The 21,196-nt window shown below is 37.3% G+C and overlaps 1 protein-coding gene and 1 pseudogene across 3 annotated transcripts in view; both read left to right on the forward strand.

Annotated features, from left to right (window-relative positions):
• Positions 1 to 21,196, forward strand: part of ASTN2 (astrotactin 2) — a 570,610-nt gene that overhangs the window by 241,754 nt on the left and 307,660 nt on the right. For all 3 annotated transcript variants that reach the window (XM_075184700.1, XM_075184701.1, XM_075184702.1), the window contains 2 exons: positions 5,388 to 5,555; positions 9,509 to 9,593. In XM_075184700.1, coding sequence (XP_075040801.1) covers positions 5,388 to 5,555; positions 9,509 to 9,593 — 253 coding nt within the window. The remainder of the gene's footprint in view (positions 1 to 5,387; positions 5,556 to 9,508; positions 9,594 to 21,196) is intronic.
• Positions 11,847 to 12,522, forward strand: LOC142101412 (E3 SUMO-protein ligase NSE2-like; annotated as a pseudogene).

Raw genomic sequence — 21,196 nt, forward strand, 5'->3', positions numbered from 1 at the left:
CAGAGCTTCATTCCGATGTGGCTGCATTTGCTTGAGTTTGGCACACCCACATTGTGCATCGAGTACGGGCACACGCCCCTTCCCCACCCCGTTCACTCACTGAAATCGTAGACCATCGTAACTGTCATTTGCGCTGGCATACGCAGCGGACTTGCTTTCATTGATGGCTGAGTGTCTTCATTCTGGGCATGTGCAGAAGGGAACTGCGTACGATACGCACAAAAAACAGAGAGATACGTTCCTTAATGACTCAGGTCCTTGGAATTTATATTTTGGATGATTATTAGGTAAACTAGGGAGCAGGGTTATGGTTAAGAATGAGGAAACAAGAGACAGGGCCAAGGCATAGAGCTGCAAAGGATAATCTGTTTTCAGGGACCCCAAAATTTATAGTGATATAGGAAACACTTATAGGACTTTACCGCAGGAAAATACTGGCAAAAATGTACTGTCTGGTTCTGTCTATACGTTTTCTTTGGGATTTTGTTGTCTTTCCCAAAACTACAGCTACAATGCACCCAAAACTTCTACCACCATACGATTGTACTCTGTTAGCCGTGATACCAATAGATATAGATAATAATAAATTCCTCTGTTACATCATTAGGTATAGCAACACTTTTTAAGCTTTAGATGTGTACATGAATATGTGCTTTGAGTTTTGTGTACTGGGATTGTTGTGGTTTTTCTGAACATCCTGACTACTGAACTGCACCATACAATATGTAATGTGCAATGAAAACAAAAAACTTAAAAACTTTTTCATAATTAATTGCAAATACAAAAATTGATTTTTATAAGTATTCACACATTTTGGGAAGATAGATAAATACATTATAGTGAAATCAGTGGTCTTCAGACGTCCCTAATGAATTGACTGGAGTCCACCTGTGTGCAATTAACATTACAGAATCGATTTAAACATAAATACACCTGTCTATGGGCGGTCCTATAGTTGGTCACTGCATTCCAAATAATAGCTTAAGCACAAAGATCAAAGTACTTTAAAAACAAATCAGAGAAAGTTTTTTTTCAAAAGCACTAATCAGGGGAAGAATATAAGATGATGTGAAAGATGTTCAATATGCCCTGGGGCACTTTCCAGTCCTTCATAAAGAAATGTATAGAGAGTATATGGCACAACTGTGGCATAATTTGTCTAGAACAGGCCATCCTCCAAGACTGAGCGTACAAGCAGAACACTTGTTAGGCAAGACATCAATAGGTATATGTCAGCTTTGCCAGACTTATGGAAGAGATGGGAAAAATGTCCATGGGACAACAATAACATGGGCAGAAGAAATATAGGCTGTATGGGAGGATGGCAAAAGGAAACCATAGTTGAAGAAAGCTCACCTAAAATCTCATCTACAGTTTGCCAAAAAAGCATGTGGTGACCCACATATGAAGTGGAGGAATATAATGTGCTCTGTCAAGACCAAGATTTAGAGGTAGAAGAGACTTGCTCAAATAGACCCTTAGATCTAATTGGCGCATCTACCAAGTATTAAAACAAGGAAAGAAGGTGGATACTTAGGTAATCAATTATTTTTATTTGTAATTAATTAAGAAGAATGACTCTCAATTATTTCATAATATAAGAAACGAAAATTTTGAAAATGCCAAAAGAGTGATTACTTTTTATAGCCACTGTATACATTATCAGTATATGTGACCACTTTAACCTAATGCCAATTTCTGGTTAATTGCACTGATTAAATTGTTTATTCTTAAATTCTTATTGTCATTGATCTTGACTTGATAAATGGGTCCCAAATATTTCTCTAGTTTGTCTGCTATATATGAATTAAGATGCACCAGATCAAATGACGTCCACTGTTTAGCGACAATATATGTAGGTAGTAGTGTCAATGACTTGTAAACAAGAAAAAAATCTTACTGCATTTGTTGCTACCACTTTCAACAGCTTTCACACTGCTTACGGATACGGACCATTTAAACAACTTTACTTATATAAGGCAGTAGAGACAAAGTGGTGGATACAGAGTGGGACATACGTTGTGCAAACTGGAGTATCTTGTGTTAAATCACTCTGCACGTGACCAGATATGCACCTATGTAGACTTGCACAATTCTGGCACTTGTCTGCAGCTGGAGAGGTTGGACAGGAGAAGGAAGGGGCATTCTACAGTTGGCCGTTGCCGCAAATGCAGCTCATGCAGTTCTGCTGAAACATGCATATATGCCTGTTAGGAAGGCAGGTGCAAAATACTCATTCATGATGATAAATTATCATAAACCAGGCATATATGCTGCTGATGAAGAAGCAGACATGTCTCGAGATGTGTGCAGCTCTGCAAATAAGAAGAAATGCGCACATTTTCTTTACTCCCATTTTGCGACCAGCTCAGCCCTAAAGTGAGGATATAGGGACCGTATTCAGTGTGGCAAGAACTGTACGTAGTCATATGATCAAGAGAGGAACCAGAAATGACTGTGGATATAAAGTTTCTGTATAGAAGTGGACAAATCACTGCAGAATTATGTATATCATAATTAAGTAGGAGAAATAAAAGAATAAGTAGAGTCTATATAGCTAAATGTCAAAGATTAATTTTGTTCTCAGTTCTGCATTTTTATTCTCGGCTGTTTGCAGTTTTCTGCAATAACTTATACAATTTTGTGGCTAGCAGTTTGGCATAACTGATTCATTCTAATACATGGATTGAGAGAGTAATGATACATCCCATTTTTTATTTTATTTGCTAAGACTCTTTGATGTCCTTTTGCTTTCATCTATAGCCTTTCTCTGAATTGGAACATCAGAAGCATGAGCGCTTTAGGACTATTTTATTATCTCTTTTGAGGTAATAATGGAGGTTGATATGGGATGTGTGAAACAAAGATTACTCATAAATTGGAGTATAATACACATGTTCTTTCAGCTATATTTGTAATTCCACAGGCTAACCTAGAATGCCACTTACATGGCATCTAATCACTTGTGAACCCCATGCTTTTACAGCTCTTGCTTGTCTTAATATACAGACTAATGGAATTCCACAGCAGGCTTTAGCATTAGGCTGCCCATTATATAATTCCTTCCCCCAACATTCTCACCCGCGGGGAAAACATGTCCCCGGGTAGGACATCGGGACAGAACCCTAAAGTCGGGTTGTCCCCCTGAAATCAGGACAGCTCATCACCTTTTATAATTAACAGATCTCATATTCACCACACATTACTTCTCATATTCACTTGCCACTATTAATTTGTCATTCATCACGTCACCTAGCCAAGACTGACAAATAATGATTTTTGAAATTGACAAAGGGAAACGTCCTTCTCATTTAAATCTATCGGGTATTTAATGATAACAACGGCACCAATTTTTTTTCAGCTCTGGAAGAAGTCATTAACAATTAAAGAAATTGTAATGATAATATTCTTAAAACTACATCTGTATGACTTTTTTCCAATGGAATTGTTTTTACTTATAAAACAAAATATTAATTGATGATTGTTCTGGTTCTAAACTTATACAGAATTATACACAATTAATGACACTGTATATAAATTAATTAAACTTTCCCATTTCAAGTTTTTCTACACAACTATGTTTTAATGATTACTAATTTATTCTTATAGTTCGCAGCACTGTTATTTTACACGAGACTGTAAAATAGTTTGTCTTTCCTTCAAATCATATTTCGGATATAAAATTGAATTCATTGTTTTACATTACTGTAGTCTTAGGGGTAAATGTACGGTATTATGCTGCGCTTTTTTCAAGTCACCGATGCTCGGCAACTTTGCAGGGCAAATTTAAAACGGCAATGTCTTTAAAGTCAAAACCTGCCTTTAAAGACATTGCAGTTCTAAATTTATCCAGAAACTTGTCCGGAAATTTGTCAGAAAAAAAACGCAGCATAATATATTTACCCCTCAGATTCCTTAAACACAAAAATAAAATTTAATTAAAATATGCAATGAAACAGCTCAAGGCAGCAAACTTTGCCCTATCAGAAATATCATTATTAGTATGTATTACCAGAATGCTGAATCACATCTGGCCAGTGGCAGAACTACTGTCATTGCAAGGGGTGAGGGGCCGAGGCATCTATGGAGGCTAGGGGTGAGGGGTGCCTGGCAATGCCAGACTATCTGCTCTTCCGATCATGGACGAAGGTCAGTATATTCAGCAATGAAGCGCATCCTCAGTTCGGCAGGATGAACCGCCACCTCTAGCCCCGCCCCCAAGTTTTGCTATGGGACCCGCTGATATACTGTTATGCCCCTGCATCTGACAGTTTTATTGATTTTTTGTAAAATATTAAACACAATTTCTCTCATTGATCCAAATGAATAAAATGTATATATATATATATTTCTCACATGTACATGTTGAGAATGTTTGTGTTGTATGTATCACTTTTCCTATGTTTGTTGCTTGCAAATTGTTCCATGGGTACATTTGGTTAATACAACATACTGTATCTGATATTGCCATGAATATTTATAACATATGACTGAGTGTTTTACATATGTTTTATATTTGTTTACAGTTTTTTTTCTAAAGTACAAGTCTATCTTTGTAGTCTTTTCCTTTTCTAAATTCAGAATAACAGATTTAGATTTTGTAAACACAAGTTCACTTATATCTTTTACTGTTTATATACACTCTCTAGCATATCATCATCATCATTTATTTATAAAGCGCCACTAATTCCGCAGCGCTGTACAGAGAACTCATTCACATAAGTTCCTGCCCCATTGGCGCTTATAGTCTAAATTCCCTAACATACATACACACACACAGACACACACACACACACACACACACACACACACACACACTAGGGTCAATTTGATAGCAGCCAATGAACCTACTATTATGTTTTTGGATTGTGTGAGGAATCCGGAGCACCCGGAGAAAACTCACGCAAACACGGGGAGAACATACAAACTCCACACAGATAAGACCATGGTTGGGAATCAAACTCATGACCCCAGTGCTGTGAGGCAGAAGTGCTAACCACTAAGCTACTGTGCTGCCCATGTATCTAACTGTACCTGTATCTGAAGGCTGTCCTGTATATAACTGATGTCAGACAGTTTGAAATCATCACCAGTAAAATCTATTTGCTCCATTAATTTTTAACTCACAGACATCAGGCAGATGAATTAGCAGTGAGGGACTGGATATACTGGATACACTCTGCTAGAGAATGTATATAACCAATTGTAAAAGAATGGAACTTTTTACATTATTGACTCTTTCACTCTATTTATTTGATTTGATTTAAAATGCCCACACAGTAGACTTTTTTTTTACTATTTTTAATATGTTCCAATTTTATTGCCTATCAATACACAATTACTTAGTTGTTGATACCTTCTATAGTTTTTCCCTATTTCATCTGCAGGCAGCAGCTTTGTGATCAGTGAAGGCAGTTTTCTTGATTTGTCAAACTGGGTGAACCCAGCCCAGCTGCTACTCTTCTACCAAGTGAATGCCAGCTCTCCATGGGTAAAAGATCTTTGTGGCCAAAGAACTATAGATGCCTGTGAGCAGATATGTGACCCAGAGACAGGTGAGTCCAGGGTTGACAAAATGTTAATTAAGGCGCTTGCTTCATGCAAGTAATTTTTACTACAGTCAGCTTTCATGTAATATAAGTAGAAGATAAATATTTATTAATAAGTAGTACCTGGTCATGAGTTTCTGCACCAACATAATGAACTAACTTTCCATATCAAGATGTATCTGTTTTTAAATGTCTTTAAATGTGTACAGTTAGTAGTTGTGTGTAGTAAGTTGATTCAAACCACAAAACCACAGATTTGAATACCTGGATATGAAATTGATTCTGGATTACTATTTTTTTTTATAATAGGTCTCCTTTAATTCTGCCTTTGCTAAATATCAGTCAAACATTTAAAATACATTTTTCCAGATGTGCATGTAAGGAATATTTAATATTGTAAAAAGCAAATTTGAAAGGTAATTTGCGACTTTTTTTTCGTTTACCAAGGTGGTTAATTAGGTGATACACAGTGTGAGCTTCATTCTTCACATAACACAGGAGGCAATTTACAAAATGCACACAATGTACACAGCATAACACCTTGGCTTTGCAGCCATGCACCTCAATGGTCCACTCAGTGCACATCAATGTGCACACCTGTTCTACACTCTCAGGAAGCCAGTCCACAAGCTAGAATTGTACCTACATGTGCAGAGAGAAGGAGACACTTCCAGAGGCAGACTGTGTAAAAGTGTTAAAGCCACATCAAAATCCAACCTCCTACCACTTAAGAACCCACCGCTTTCAAAAAATAGACTTTTAAATCAAACCATTTTCCATCACCACATTCTTCAGTTAGATATATAGATCATCCAGGAATTAGGACAACATTAGAAAATACTACAAAATAGACCTCAGTGATTGAATGTAGCATAAAAGTTTAGAGGTTGAGGGTGGTTTTAGATATGTATATGAAGCTGGGAGCACAAAAACACTGCAAATACTATGAATGTTTCATGGCATAGTGAAGCTAATGAGGAAACAGTGTACAATATTGGCAGTGACAAACTATTAAAGATGAATGGTCTTGATTAATGGCAAAAGGGGAGTTTGGGCAGTATTGAGAGTGGAAGAAAGCATGCAGGGGAGAGGAGTATAAATGGAGAGAACATGGGTGAATACTGATTGGCATATAAGTACAGAGAGGTTACAGTTTCTTACAATAAAGGAAGTTACTCCTTTGCAGAGCAGGTGCTGCCTTGCTGGATAAACTTTAAGGCAATGTGTCCCCAGTTTGTCCCCTCTTTGCTGGCATTCAGCAGTGTCTAATTTGCTACATTTCAGGTGTATTAATATAGATACATTTTCAGAAAGGTTAGATACATTATTATTGCTTGTTATATATTGTTATTATTGTCACTGTGAGATTTGGTGGATTCCCATTTGTACTGCTTGATAGCTCCCCTTTATGTAAACAAATCCTGCTTTTAAAAATAAACTAATGCTGTGACGACATAACATGATTTTTCAATATTTCACACCTCTACTCATGCTGGCATTGTCTTATCATTGCTAGATTTTGTGCAAACTACTGTTTGTATTTTTTAGCATAATTGTATAATTATTAGATATTAAATTAATAACCTTATAAATTCTTAGCAACACACACATCAAGTAATTTAACCATGTTGAATTACATTTTCACTATAAATTATATGTAGTTTAATTAGAGGTAATTGATCATTGCAGCATTGAAAATATTGGTCACATTATTAAAATTGGTTGTTGTTACAGACTACCAGTGAGATGAAGGCTTGATGTCTCTGTCAGCGACCTTGCAATATAAACTTTGTTAGCGCAATTTCAGATGGTGTAACAAACCCTTAGAACCTGGTTCACAAGGTCTTCACCTATAGCAGCCCCTTTCCAAGGGATGTAATTTGTTCCAAAGCACCTTGATGCCCCCATAGCTTAACTCGTGTTAGTAGAGACTTATTGAACACATTACTGCTGTAGAGGGTGGACAGGACACAGAAGTAGGCAGCAGACGGTAAAAAGAGCAGTGGGATACAGTTCAAGATACAGGGCAAAAGTCAGGACAGGCAGAAATCTGTAACATGGTCAGTAAATAAGTTGAGGCAAAGACTGGCTGTGATCAATAGAATAATTGGTAATACAGGCTGAGGTATGGCTGGGCTGGCAGATTTCAGGGCAAAATCCAGTATGAAGGAGTAAATAAATCACTACTGGGCAAGGACCTAAAAAGTTAATTATAAGGATTTTTTTAAGGAACATCTGAAATTGAATATTCAATTTTTTTATATTCATTATGGAGATTCAATAAGATCATAACCATTTCTTCTCTGATTGGAAGTTCACTTGATTTCTAGTTTTAAATTTTTGCTTTGAGTATGAAGACATCATTAATTAACTTTCAGTGGTGGCAGTAAACATTTAGGGCCTGATTCATTAAGATACCGATACTGAGTATAGCATGTGTTTGTTTTAAAACGGTTCTGGACTTGCGCAGAGTGATTATGCGCGCGATACTCTCAAAAGCAACCGATGCGTGCCTTGATGGATCAGGCATCTAGTGTGGACTGTTTTGGTTGTGATTCCCATTTCTACAGCTTGGGCAAAAAGTTTAGTGTGAGACAAGTGAGATAATTTATTTGTATTGGAACAAAGATTGTGTGTATGTACATGACTGCCATTGCAAAGGTCTGTAATCCTTTTTCCATGCATAAAAAGACTTCATTTTATACATTCTAAAAAGAAGAGTAAGCTTTGGTTCCCAATAGGAAAACATTCCAGACATGAGGTACACACAAAAATTTGATGTCAATCTGATGTACAGCAATACAATTAAATCCTTAAAACTTACAGAGCAGATATATAAATAAAATAAAACCCCTGTTTTCCTTATCTCCCAAAAGTTACTCAATCAAAGCAGAGAATCAAATGAAAAAATAACAGTAAATATGTATAATTATTAATATTGTTTATATATATTACACAATCGTATTATGTTATGCTATACAGATCATTCATCATCACCGTCATCATTTATTTATATACCGCCACTAATTCCGCAGTGCTGCACAGAGAATATTTGTCACTCACATCAGTCCCTGCCCCATTGGAGCTTACAGTCTAAATTCCCTAACACACAGACAGACAGACAGACAGACAGAAACATCAGTCCCTGCTACATTGGAACTTTAAATCCTCTACCACACACGCACACAGTCACACTCACACTAGAGTCCATTTTTGATAGCAGCCATTTAACTTACCAGTATGTTTATGGAGTGTGGGAGGAAACCAGAGCACCCGGAGGAAACCCACGCAAACACTGGGAGAATATACAAATTCCACATAGATAGAACCCCGTTTGGAATCAAACCCATGACCCCAGTGATATTAAGTAGCAATGCTAAATACTGAGTCACCATGCTGCACCATTAAATTAATAGGGGGGGGGGGGTTGATCAAGGGAATACAAGTAGCTAGTAACTTTTTACAAGTACGTGAGTTGGCTTAGTATTAGGACAAAGAGGGAAAACCCCATAATGCACAGCAGAAAAATTCACATTGCGGAGATGCACATTTCTATTTTCATAGTGTTCACCCTGGCAAGAGAAAATCTCATCATCTGCTACCATTCCGAGGCAGCCACCTCATCATGCTTTGTTATAAAGCCATCTGTGTATAAAGCAGTACAAGTAGCAAATAACTTACAAAAAACCTGATAGAGCCAGCACAAACCAACATCAGATACTGCAACTTAGGCAGAAAGTTAACACTTTTATTTATTCAACTTATAATTTTAGTCTTTCTTTTTTATTTTGCTCTTGTTAGCATTTTAGCCAAGGATTTCTGCATTTTTAAAAAATATAACACTGGTATACATAAGTGTAGATTTGAAAATCAGGAGTTATATTAACTTAAAACATCTTCTGACTTATGTTCCTATGACTTGTATTTTACATGAGTGTGGTTCTCCTATGTGTTCATAGGTGAATGCAGCTGCCATGAGGGTTACTCTCCAGATCCAAATCATCCATACTTGTGTACGCGTAGCGATTGGGGGCAGAGCCAAGGGTAAGTTTTTTCAAACACACAACACATATTTAGGCTGAATTGCTTTTTAGGGGTTTGGGCAGTAAGGACACAGAGATCAATACATTGATTAATAAAGTGTAACCTTTATTATTAAAACAAAATAAAAACAAGACTGAAAAATAAAAAAATATATTATATATAATGAAAAGATAAATGATTAAACTTAATGCATTTCACTTTTGTAATGTGATACAACATAGTATAATTATACCAAAAGAACCAGTAAATTCATAGTTGGAGAAAAGTAACTATTTAAAAACTAGAAAAATAAAAATGTTGGCACTCTTTATTCAAATTTAAATCTTGTATGATATATAATATATTTAATAAAACCTATAGAAATGTAACATGGGTAACAACAATTACAATACATCTTTTAATTGGCTAGAGCAATTAAACTGGATCATGTAAGGATAACAAGTAGGATGTAGTATTATAGAAATAGCTATTTCTTTAATAGTACACATGTAATATAAATGGTATACGTTTCCAAAATAAAGAAAAAGAGGGAATAAACTAATAAATATACTGTATATCTTTATTTTTACGGTTTTAAGTCAAACATCATTAGATCAATCCTAACACATATAATATTTCAATATTTAATGAATCCCCATAACACAGATATAATATTTCAAAAATCCTTGGACAATTAACACATGTTTTCTCAGGGCAAGCTTTTATACTGTCAAGAATTTTTATTAGCTATTGCACATTGAGTGAGCTTTCTAAATATGTTGATAGGAAACTTATGCACAGCTAATGTTCGGTTGCTTGCTAGTGAGACAAAATCTAACTGCTGGAATGTGCTTACCTGATTAGTGTTTACTTAGGTGAATGTATACAGTGTTTATCACCATTGCTGCTCTATGCAAATATGTAGATGAGCGCATTCACACATCCTGACATAACTTGCGCTTCACTTGGGACATGACACCTATATATATGCCAGTTATGGGTTTAGTATCCATAAAAATTTGGTACTTTGTTAAAATTGCATTATTTGTACTTGCATTTGTCTACTGAGCCATTGCTACCTGCTTTCGAGCTCTGCATGTTTCCGATCCTGCTTTTCATATAATGATTTTGTACTGCTTTGACTGATTGAATTGACCTTATTGTCACTACATTTGCCAGATTGTGTTAGTGCTACATATATTGGCAAGTTGTTATAGTTTTATGCTCAAGCCCCTTGGGCAATCAAATACGGGTTTCCACATTCAGTTCTAAGGGGAAAGGTAGGTGCTAATGATGACAACCATGATTAGGCTGAATATCGCTGATAACTAATAACACTATCAGACATTTTAACTACTTAAATTATGAACTATATTACACTACCTAAAGATTTATGTTTTGTCTAATCTAATGACTGATCCGTTGATCAGTTCCTAACTTTAAATTAGACTTCATGCTAAAGAGGAGAGATCACACAGACGATTAAACAACTTAAGTGACAGTTAAAGAGTTTGAAAGTGCGTGGTAAAAACATAAAGCTGTTAATATGAAAATTAACCTAACCCTTGAAAAACTCACAACTTAAAAAATATATAATAAAAAGCACAAAGATAAACACAATCTATACCCAACTAGATGACAAATGTGATTCTTTTTTCATATCAAATTCATATTTTATTGTATTGAAAAATATGATTGTTTACATTTCCTCCATGTAGAGATGCTCACTGACCCCCGTATTTTGGTTTTGGTTTTGGCAAAACTGCTCTTACGTGTTTTGGTTTTGGTTTTGGATCTGTATTTTTTTTTTTTAAAAATTGCCAAAATATGCTAAAATCACATAATTTTGCTCTTTTTTTTGTTCCTACATTATTATTAACACTAATAACAACACTAATTTCCAGTAATTTCCAGTAAATTTTGGCCACCTCACAGGTCACAATATTATTTTCATACACATTTGGACAAAGACAGCAGCGACCTGACTGGATGCTAAGCGACAGAGCAACAACACAAAGACACGGCAGTTCATTGCACATCTAGAAAACATTGCCATACAGTGCCATGCAGTGGCTGAAAAAAAAGAAAAGTGGTGCAAGATGGAATTGTCCTTAAGCCCTCCCACAGTTTAACAAACCAAGCATTCCAGAAACAAGGAGTGCGACTTTTGTGGCTGAAGTTCTTAGTTTGTTTGGACTTCCATAAAACAAGCTACCAATAGCTTAGCTGCCTTTAGTCCAACAGTGCTGTCAATGAGCTCTACATTATTAAACCATGTCTGCTTGTTCAGCATCTTTATTCTCCTTCTCCTCTCTGGATACCCCCCTTAATCCCTGAAGAACTGCCAAACTTATGTAGACACAGGAGCTAATATTACAACTGGAGTGGCACTAGATCTGCTTCAGACATACTGTGACATGGAGCATGTGGGCAGCATGGAATCCGTCATGTTGGAATACGCTGCATTGAACAGAGATTTAAGCCAATATATAGATGCAGTTGAGGAGACCGCACATAAGTTAAAACGTGACCCATTGGATTAGATCACAGATTTAAGAGAACTTGTACATGACAGATATACTGCACTTCAGACAAATAATGCAGAGGAGGCCCTGAGGCAGGACAATAAATATGTGCAGTTTAAAGAACAGCTAAGAGACCTGAGAAAACAAATGGGTGTGTCACCGACCCCTGCAGAATAGGCTTTGGAAGATGAAGACGAGGAGATCGCATTCACCCAGAGCACTCCTATAACACAGTTGGGGATGGTAAACCAAGTGAAAAACAAATATGTGGTCACACGTACGAGAAAAAAGCAATTGAACGGATGACTGAAAAATAACTTCAAAAGGGTAAATCCGCCTGGTGTCCAAAAATTGTCTGTGATCATTCTGACATGAGTATAACAGATCTTGTTCCAGACAATGCACTAAAAAGAGCCACTCATTGACATTCACAGCAAAAAGCAAGGTCATCACTGAGCTTCAAATTGGTCCCAATCCCCAAAAAATTACAATATAGCGTATATTGCAGTATAGTGCAGATTACAGTATTTTGACGTATAGTGCAGAATACAAACACTTTGTGCCATAATAATGAAACAGCAGCAAAGTGTAAGGTTTGAGTAATACATATACACATTTATTTAGACATCAATGCTAGTTACATTACTTCTGAGAGCAATGTTGCTATTTGTTAATAAAACTGTTGTCTTTATACCATTAAAAAAATAAAATAATAATCCTCCACCATTCATTGGATGTTGATAGTAGGATAAGGTTGAGTTATGGCGGCGGTGTCAGGAATTTTGGTCAATTATTTTAAAGTAGACCAGACCAGATGTCAAAATGTTGTGCTGAGTCATCTGCATCATCAGTGGGTGTCTTGGGAAAGCTAAGTTTTGCAAAGCACATAAAAGGTTATAGCACATCTAGGTAACATTGGCACACAGCGGTAGCTGAAAGGAGAAGTGGTGCAAGATGGAATTGTCCTTGGGCCCTCCCACCCACCCTTATGTTGGATCTTAAAAAGGACATGCACACTTTAACAATCCAAGCACTTTAGCCACAAGGAGTGCCACTTTTGTGGCTGAAGTGCTTGGTTTGTTTGGGCCCCCACAAATCAAGCTAACAATGGGCTTAAGGCAGCTGAGCTAACAGTGCTGTCAATGAACTCTAAGACTGCAGCGAGCTGCCTGGTTGCTCTGTCGATTAGTAATGGCACAGACACATGACAGTTCATAGGACATTTGGAACTCCCACCCACCCTTATATTGGATTGACAAAATATGATTGATGGTCAGCAGAGTAGACAAGGTTATAAAGTCGACAATATAATGACATCAACTGTATTATTGGGGCATCAATTCAAATGTAGACAGTATTATCCCTAAATCTAAACCTGTCCCTATCTCTAGACCTGTCACTATCCCTATCCCTAGACCTGTCCCTTTCCCTATCCTTGTCCCTAGACCTCTCCTTAACCATATCCCTAGCCCTTTAATAATACTGTCCAAATTTGAATAGTTTACCTAATAATACTGTGCACCATGTGAATTGGCGACCTAATGATACTGTTGAAACCTGAATTGTCAACTGTTACACAAGAGGATAGACCAAGCCAAAAATGTCAAACAGTGCAAGATGGAATTGTCCTTGGGTCCTCCCACCCACCTTATGTTGGATATTAAAAAGGACATGCACACTTTAACAAACCAAGCACTTCAGCCACAAGGAGTGCCACACCTGTGGCTGAAGTGCTTGGTTTGTTTGGTTTCCCACACAAAAAAGCTAACAATGGGCTTAAAGCACCTAAGCTAACTGTGCTGTTAATGAACTCTACAGTGGCAAGATGTTGTTGTCATCATCCTCAGCCTCATGCTCACCCTCATCAGTGTCTACATCATCCTCACACAATATTAATTCATCCCCGCTGGAATCCACCATTACAGAAGTATCTGTACTTTGATGTAATTGGTGGTAAAGGCCTTCTTCGTGGAAATTGTAGTTCATTTTGATGAACATCATCTTTTCCACATTTTTAGGAAGTAGCCTCCTATTCCGATTGCTGACAAGGGTCGCAGCTTTGCTGAAAAATCTTTATGAGTACACACTGGAGGGTGGGCAGCTTCGGTATTGCAAAGTGAGTTGGTACATGGGTCTCCAAATTCCCTTTTTCCCTCCCAGTATGTAAATCATCCCTGGATCTTTTGGGAAAGCTACATTTTTTTCCTAGCAGCAGTTGACTGAGAAACTGAAGAAGGAGGCGTCGTCCTGTCACGTAACACTTGAGCTGTCATCTTGCTCACCAGGAGCTCCTTGCATCTCTTGAGATCTGGATCAATTGGAAACAAAGGGAAGACATAGCTCCTAAACCTAGTATCAAGCACACTCGCCAAAATGTAGTGATCCGATTTCAAGATTTTGATAACTCTTCTATCCTGGTAAAGCAAATAAAGTACTTGATCTACAAGTCCGACATACTTAGCGGAATGGCTTTGTTTCATATCCTCCTTCAGTTACTCAAGCTACTTTTCCAAAAGTCTAATTAAGGGAATCACTTGGCTCAAGCTAGCAGTGTCTGAACTCACTTCACAGATGACTACTTCAAATTGTTTCAGTACCTTGCACAACACGGAAAGTAATATCCACTGTTCTTGAGTAAAATACATTCCCCCTCCTTTCCCAATGTGCTTCAGGAGTTAGCGTGGATGGCTTTTCGCTGTTCCTCCATCCTCAGAAGCATATACAGGGTGGAGTTCCACCTTCTTACCACCTCTTGTTTCAGTTGTGGCAGGGCAAATTAAATTATATTTGTAGCTGCTGCAATCACCTACATGCTGTTGCAGAATGGCGGAAATGTTCACATATTTTACGGGCCACAGACAGCATCTCCTGCACACCCCTGTCATTTTCCAAAAAGCTCTGCACCAAGTTGATTGAGCAAAACAGGGAATGTGATGGAATTCACCCAGCTGTAATGCTCTCACAATATTGGTGGTGTTATTAGAAATGACATATCAGGAGAGTCCAAGCGGGATAAGCCATGTTGCAATGACATCCCTTAGTTTTTCAAACAGGTTGCCATCAGTATGCTTCTTAATGAAGCCGCTGATACACAGATAGCCTGCCTTTGAATAGGCTGGCATTGTTGGGTACATGCTGCTGTTGTTCCTGCTGATGAAGGCAAATCACCGATCCAGTGGGCTGGCACAGTCATATAATCTTTAGTTTGCCCAGTTCCGCTTGTCCACATATCTGTGGTTAAGTGTACAGGTGGTAGAATGGCATTTTGTAGCTCAGAAATTACATTTTATGGAGCCTTCTGGTAGAGGTGAGGAATTGCTTTTATAGTAAAATGGTGTTGTGATTGAATTTGGTAACAGGGAAACAGGACCTCAAATAACTGTCTAAAACCAGCTGCATTAATTTGGGATATTGGAGGCAGATCTAATACTAGCATAGTTGCCATAGCCTCTGTGATCCGCTTTGCAACTGGGTGACAATTTTCATACTTGCTTCCTCTTGCAAAGGATTGTTTAACAGTGAGTTGTTGTAAACTGCTAGTACTCTTCTTCTTGGTTTACTTCTGGGATGAAGATCCACCACCAGCAGCAGCAGCAACATGACTAACACTCAAGAATTCTTCAGAGGAATCCTGGATAGGGGAGAATTCATCTAGCCTTAACAACTTGAAGGCAGGACAACATCCGATCACTAGTGAGGATATTGATGAGGAAGGTGTTGATGGTGTGACTTTACAAAGACTACAAAGGGCTAGACAACTGTTGTCAGGATTGGTTAAAAATAATTGCACACATAAGAGGTGGATTTTTTGGTCTTATGCCCAGGCATTACAATGGCTTTCTTCTTATCACTGGCAAGAACTGCTTCCACTGGTGCAGAACTTACACAAACAACATCATCCTCATCATCATCCTCATCAACATCCTCACTAGCTCCTTAGTCAGCTACACAAATATCCCCCTCATCCTATTGCAAATACAAAGTGGTATCCTACATTTGTGTATCACCGGCTACACTAAAAGGCATTACCCATGACAACCATCTTGAAAAACTAAGGGATGTCATTTCAAAATGGCTTATCCCGCTTGGACACTCCTGAGGATATGTCATTTGTGATAATGCCACCAATATGTGACAGTATTACAGCCGGGAAAATTTCTTCACATTCCCTGTTTTGCTCACACAATCAACTTGGTGGTACCAAGCTTTTTAAAAAATAACAGTGACATGCAGGAGATGCTGTCTGTGTCCAGAAATAAGTTGGATCATTTTCGGTATTCTGCAATAGTATGTAGGAAATTGCAGCTGCTGCGTGAAGAATCGAATTTGAGGGGGAATGTACTTTAGTTCAGCACAGTGCAGAATACTTTCCATGTTGTGCAAGGTGCTGAACCACTCTAAGTAGTCATCTGTGAAGTGAGTTCAGACACTGTTAGCTTGAGTCAAGTGATTCCCTAATTAGACCTTTGGAAAAGCAGCAAGAGAAATTGAAGGAGGAGATGAAAAGAAACAATTCCGCTAACTATGTAGGATCTGTAGATCAAGTACTTTATTCGCTACGCTAGGATCCGAGAGTTATCAACATCTTGAAATCGGATCACTACATTTTGGGAACTGTGCATGATCCTAGGTTAAGAGCTATGTCTTCTCTTTCTTTCCAGCTGACCCAGATTACAAGAGATGCAATGCCATCCTGATCAGCAAGCTGACAGTTTAAGTGGTACATGATGCAACGACTCACCCTCCCTCAGTTTCTTTGGCAACTGCTGCTAGTAAAAAAACTTAACTTTCCCAAGACACCCAGTGGCGATGCAGATGAGTCAGCACAACATTTTGACATTTGGTCTGGCCTAAAAGAATTACCCAAAAATCGTGACAGCTCTGTCGTAAAGTGAACTACAAATTCCACGGGGAAGACCATTACCGGTAATTACATCAAAGTAATGGTGGATTCCAACGGGGATGAATTAGTATTGTGTGAGGATGTTGTGCACACTGATGAGGGTGAGGATGATGACAGTATAGATTGCAGGTTCTAGGAGAGAGAAGGGAGCTAGCTGATGCTGGTATGCTTGTTAATATTTTGGGTAGAATGACCTGTTGGCAATTTTATGTTTTTCGACAGTAAACTTTCACCTTTATTAGAGAGGTGTTTTTTTCTTTAAAAGATACAAGCTTTTTTTTAAAAAAAAAATTTGTTTCCCTGACTTTAAACCAATGTGCACTTGAACATAGGCTTTAGCACATGACATAGAGGGATTAGTATCATCATGACTGAGACTGGAGAGTTACAAGAACAATGTGACTGAAGACTGGAGAGTGACAAGAACACTGCCACCCCTCCTGTATCTTAAGTGAGCAATGGCACAGAGAAATGTGACTGGAGGGTGACAAGGACGTTGCCACCCATCCTGTTTCTGGGTGAGCTATGGCACAGTAGAATGTCACCGGAGACTTTGAAAAACCCTGCCAGCGTTATTATTACAATTTTGCTTTCAGCACTGAACATTGCTACCTCTCCTGTTTCTGGGTGAGCTATGGTACAGTAGAATGTCAGTGGAGATTTTTAATTACACTGCCATCCCTATTATTACAATTTTGCTTTCAGTACTGTAAACTGCCACCTCTTCTGTTTCTGTGTGAGCTATGTCACAGTGCAATGTCAACAGAGACTGCCAAGAGCACTGCTACCCCTCCTGTGATGATGTTTTGCCTCATTTTCACTTCTTAGGGTATGCAAAAGTACCGAGCCAGCTCTGCTCGTTACTCGGATCCCCGAAGTTTGGGTGGGTTCGGTTCTCGGAGAACCGAGCCCGAGCATCTCTAACAACATGTACTCTGCTCCTGCATAAAAAGTCTTGAATTACAATTTAAAGAAAGATCTGCTCAAACATTTCCAGAAACTCCCATATTGATGTTCAGAGCAGTCACTTAAAATTACCAAATGATTCTCACAAATGTAAAATATAACATTAAATCAGTGCAGATTGTTCAGTGAATTGATGCCTAGTTCTTTAGGTTCCAAGTAAATTGGAGAGTGCAATTTATTTAATTTTTATAAAAAACACTCTTATATGTGGTTATGTACAATCTTGATATACTCAATCAGAGCACTGAGCACATAAGATATTGGCTTATCATTATGTGCTCAGTGCTGTTTTCTTCGCTTTACTTGTGCTCAATGTGGGAATTACAGTTTCCCTATACAGAGCAGCATTTACATGATATATTGGTGGATAAATTATAACTAGCAGGTTAAAGTCAACTGAGTGCCTGAATATTGTTTCTTCTTGAATCAATATAAACATAAACATATTTCCATGTACTAAATCAATAACATACAGTATTCATTTTTGAAAACCGAAATTGTTATGAATAATAAACCACTTCAGGGCACTGCACAAAACAGTAGTGAAATACGTGGCCATTACATTTAGAGCGCAATAGATAATAAATAACCTGTATCTATATATTAATGCAGGGTAATGTAAAATATAAAGGGTGTACATTTCAATGTGTGCGCTGTTTTTATTCATTCAAATAATTTCAAATTTATTCGATACACATGAAATCAAGATGGAAAACGGATATGTAAAACGTAAAAATAATGGAAATAAAAATATAGATATTAAATGCCACACTATTATTATTATTATTACTATTTTATTATTGTTATTGTTATATTTAATTTATATAACGCCAACTTATTACACAGCACTTCACAGAGAATACCAGTGCTTCATCTTCTGGAGCTTACAGCTTAAATTCTCTACCAAACACAAATATGGGTGAATTTCATACATGTATAATACAGAGAGACCAGAGAGTAGGACAAAAAATTAGTACATTTTCTCCTGGACAAACCATGTTACAATGCAAGGGGTGCAAATGAATTTATTATTTTGCACATAAGTTAAATACTGGCTGTTTTCTTCATGTAGCATACAAAATACTAGATCGTTTTATTTTTACACTGAAATATAAAGATCTAGGACATGCCCTTCCCCAACTATAAATCTCTCCTCACATTTTACATTTACCTCCCTCTCCAATGTAACTTTGGTTTTGCCAAAGTGCAAAGTTAATACTTTTTTTTTCTTTCCTTTCCTTAATGAATCAGGCCTATAAACTCCACATAGATAGTTCCTTGATCAGAATGAAAACCATGACCACAGCACTAGTCTAATAATACTAGAATTTAATCCTTTCAAAAAGGTGATTTCTAGTGAGACCACATCCCTTTTGGGCATTGGAAAACAGACCTGCCCTGCAAAATGAGGTGCACACTAGACAATAGATTATATCCTGTAATTTGAAGTTCATATATATATTGATTTAATATTAAATTCCAAAATGATCAATTTCAGATTATGCAAGTATAGGAATTCCCAGGGCACAAAGAGTAATTGTGCAAAGATCAGGTGGCTATTTAATATCAAAGGTACAGTGTAAATTAAATATATTTAATAACACTCAATATACAGTACAATATTGTTCTGGCCAAAATTCTATACAGCAGGAGATTTCCTACAATAAATCAATTAAAATGATGGAAAATTAATGATTTCCGTTCAATTAATAGAGCCAAGGTAAAATGTTCAAAGTCTTTCCAGAGCAAAGTATTGAGATGGTCAAATTTGTAGCGATATTGTATGTTGAATGCTATTATATTTAATTTACCCTGTATCTTTGATATTAAATACCCACTTGACCTTTACACAATTACTCTTTGCGCCCTGCAAATTCCTATACTTGCTTTATTAATGCAAAGGGTTGGAATCCCCCTCCACCTTTTTCCCTGAGCAGCAGCAAACTACACTCTTACATATAGAAAGTGCAGATCTCCCCACAGTTTAGGATTACAGATTTTGGTTTGCAAAGTTCTTTACTATCTTTAGAGGTACATTGAAGTTGTGGCTTCAGGCGTTGTCAATAAGTTGTTGCCTCTGCAGCTTGCTTTGTAAAGTTGTTTATGTAGCTTGGTGGCCCTCTTCTACTTAATTCTCACTATACCCTATCAACTCTACCACTCTATATTGATTAGTGCTTTGTCCATGGGCCTATTCTTTCTCTACCTGTGGCTACTCCCAGTAAATTCACTCTTTTGAAACTCCCCTCTATCACTTATTCCTTTGTAACCTACTATTCAATCAAACTAATATCTTACTCTATACTTCAACTTACTGTATGTCGGCTCTTTCCCTTCCTTCAAGGAATCATTATATTTGTCACTTTAGTACTGGTTATACTTGCCCTCTCCCTTTTTCTCTATATCTTATTTTGGTGCCTGCTGTCCTTTCTATATTATTATTTTTATATCTATCAGGTGCCTGCTTTCTTTTGCTACCTATGTTGGTATGTCCTTTTCATTCCATTCTCTACCTGATTTCCTTACCGCATTCTCTCCCCCTTCTTTTTCAATATGTAGCCTTTTTTTTCTTCATTCATGATGATATATCCCATTGCAACTCTCTTTTTTCAAAAAAGTAGTCATCAAGTAGTTCAACAAACTTTTTCCCCACCACTCTGGACATTCTAATTCAGGTAGCCAGGACATGGTGTCTGCATTTGAATTAGTCATCATTTCTCCCAGAATTATGGAGCTCTTACTGGAATAAGGCATAACTAGTACTTTTGCTTCATTTTCTTCAGCTAACACCACCTGCAGCCCTTTATCACTGGCATCTGTGTTCAAGTTAAATCACTGACTTATTGTTCACTATGTGTCTTAAGCATTGAATCGCTGTCTTTAGAAAGTTAGATGCTTTTATTGTGAGTCCAGACTATCTCAAATTTTCAAAGACCACTCTCAAATGTGTCAAGTGTTCTTAATAAAATTTTCTGTAAATAATTATTTCATCAAGGTATAGTAGTACATTGTCATAATTTATGTTGCCAAGTCAGTGTTCTAATAAATGTTGGAAAGTTCTAGGTAAATTACAAAAATCCAAAGGGTATTTTGTTGAATTCATAAAAGCCCTCTAGAGTTAATACTATCTGCCAGTATCCACTGGTCAGATCAATGGTAGAGACTACAGCAGCCAAACCCAAGGCCTCTATATATATATATATACCTTCCCAATCCCTAGGATAAAGGAA

The sequence above is a fragment of the Mixophyes fleayi genome, chromosome 9 (assembly GCF_038048845.1).
Source record: "Mixophyes fleayi isolate aMixFle1 chromosome 9, aMixFle1.hap1, whole genome shotgun sequence".
Classification (NCBI taxonomy): domain Eukaryota; kingdom Metazoa; phylum Chordata; class Amphibia; order Anura; family Limnodynastidae; genus Mixophyes; species Mixophyes fleayi.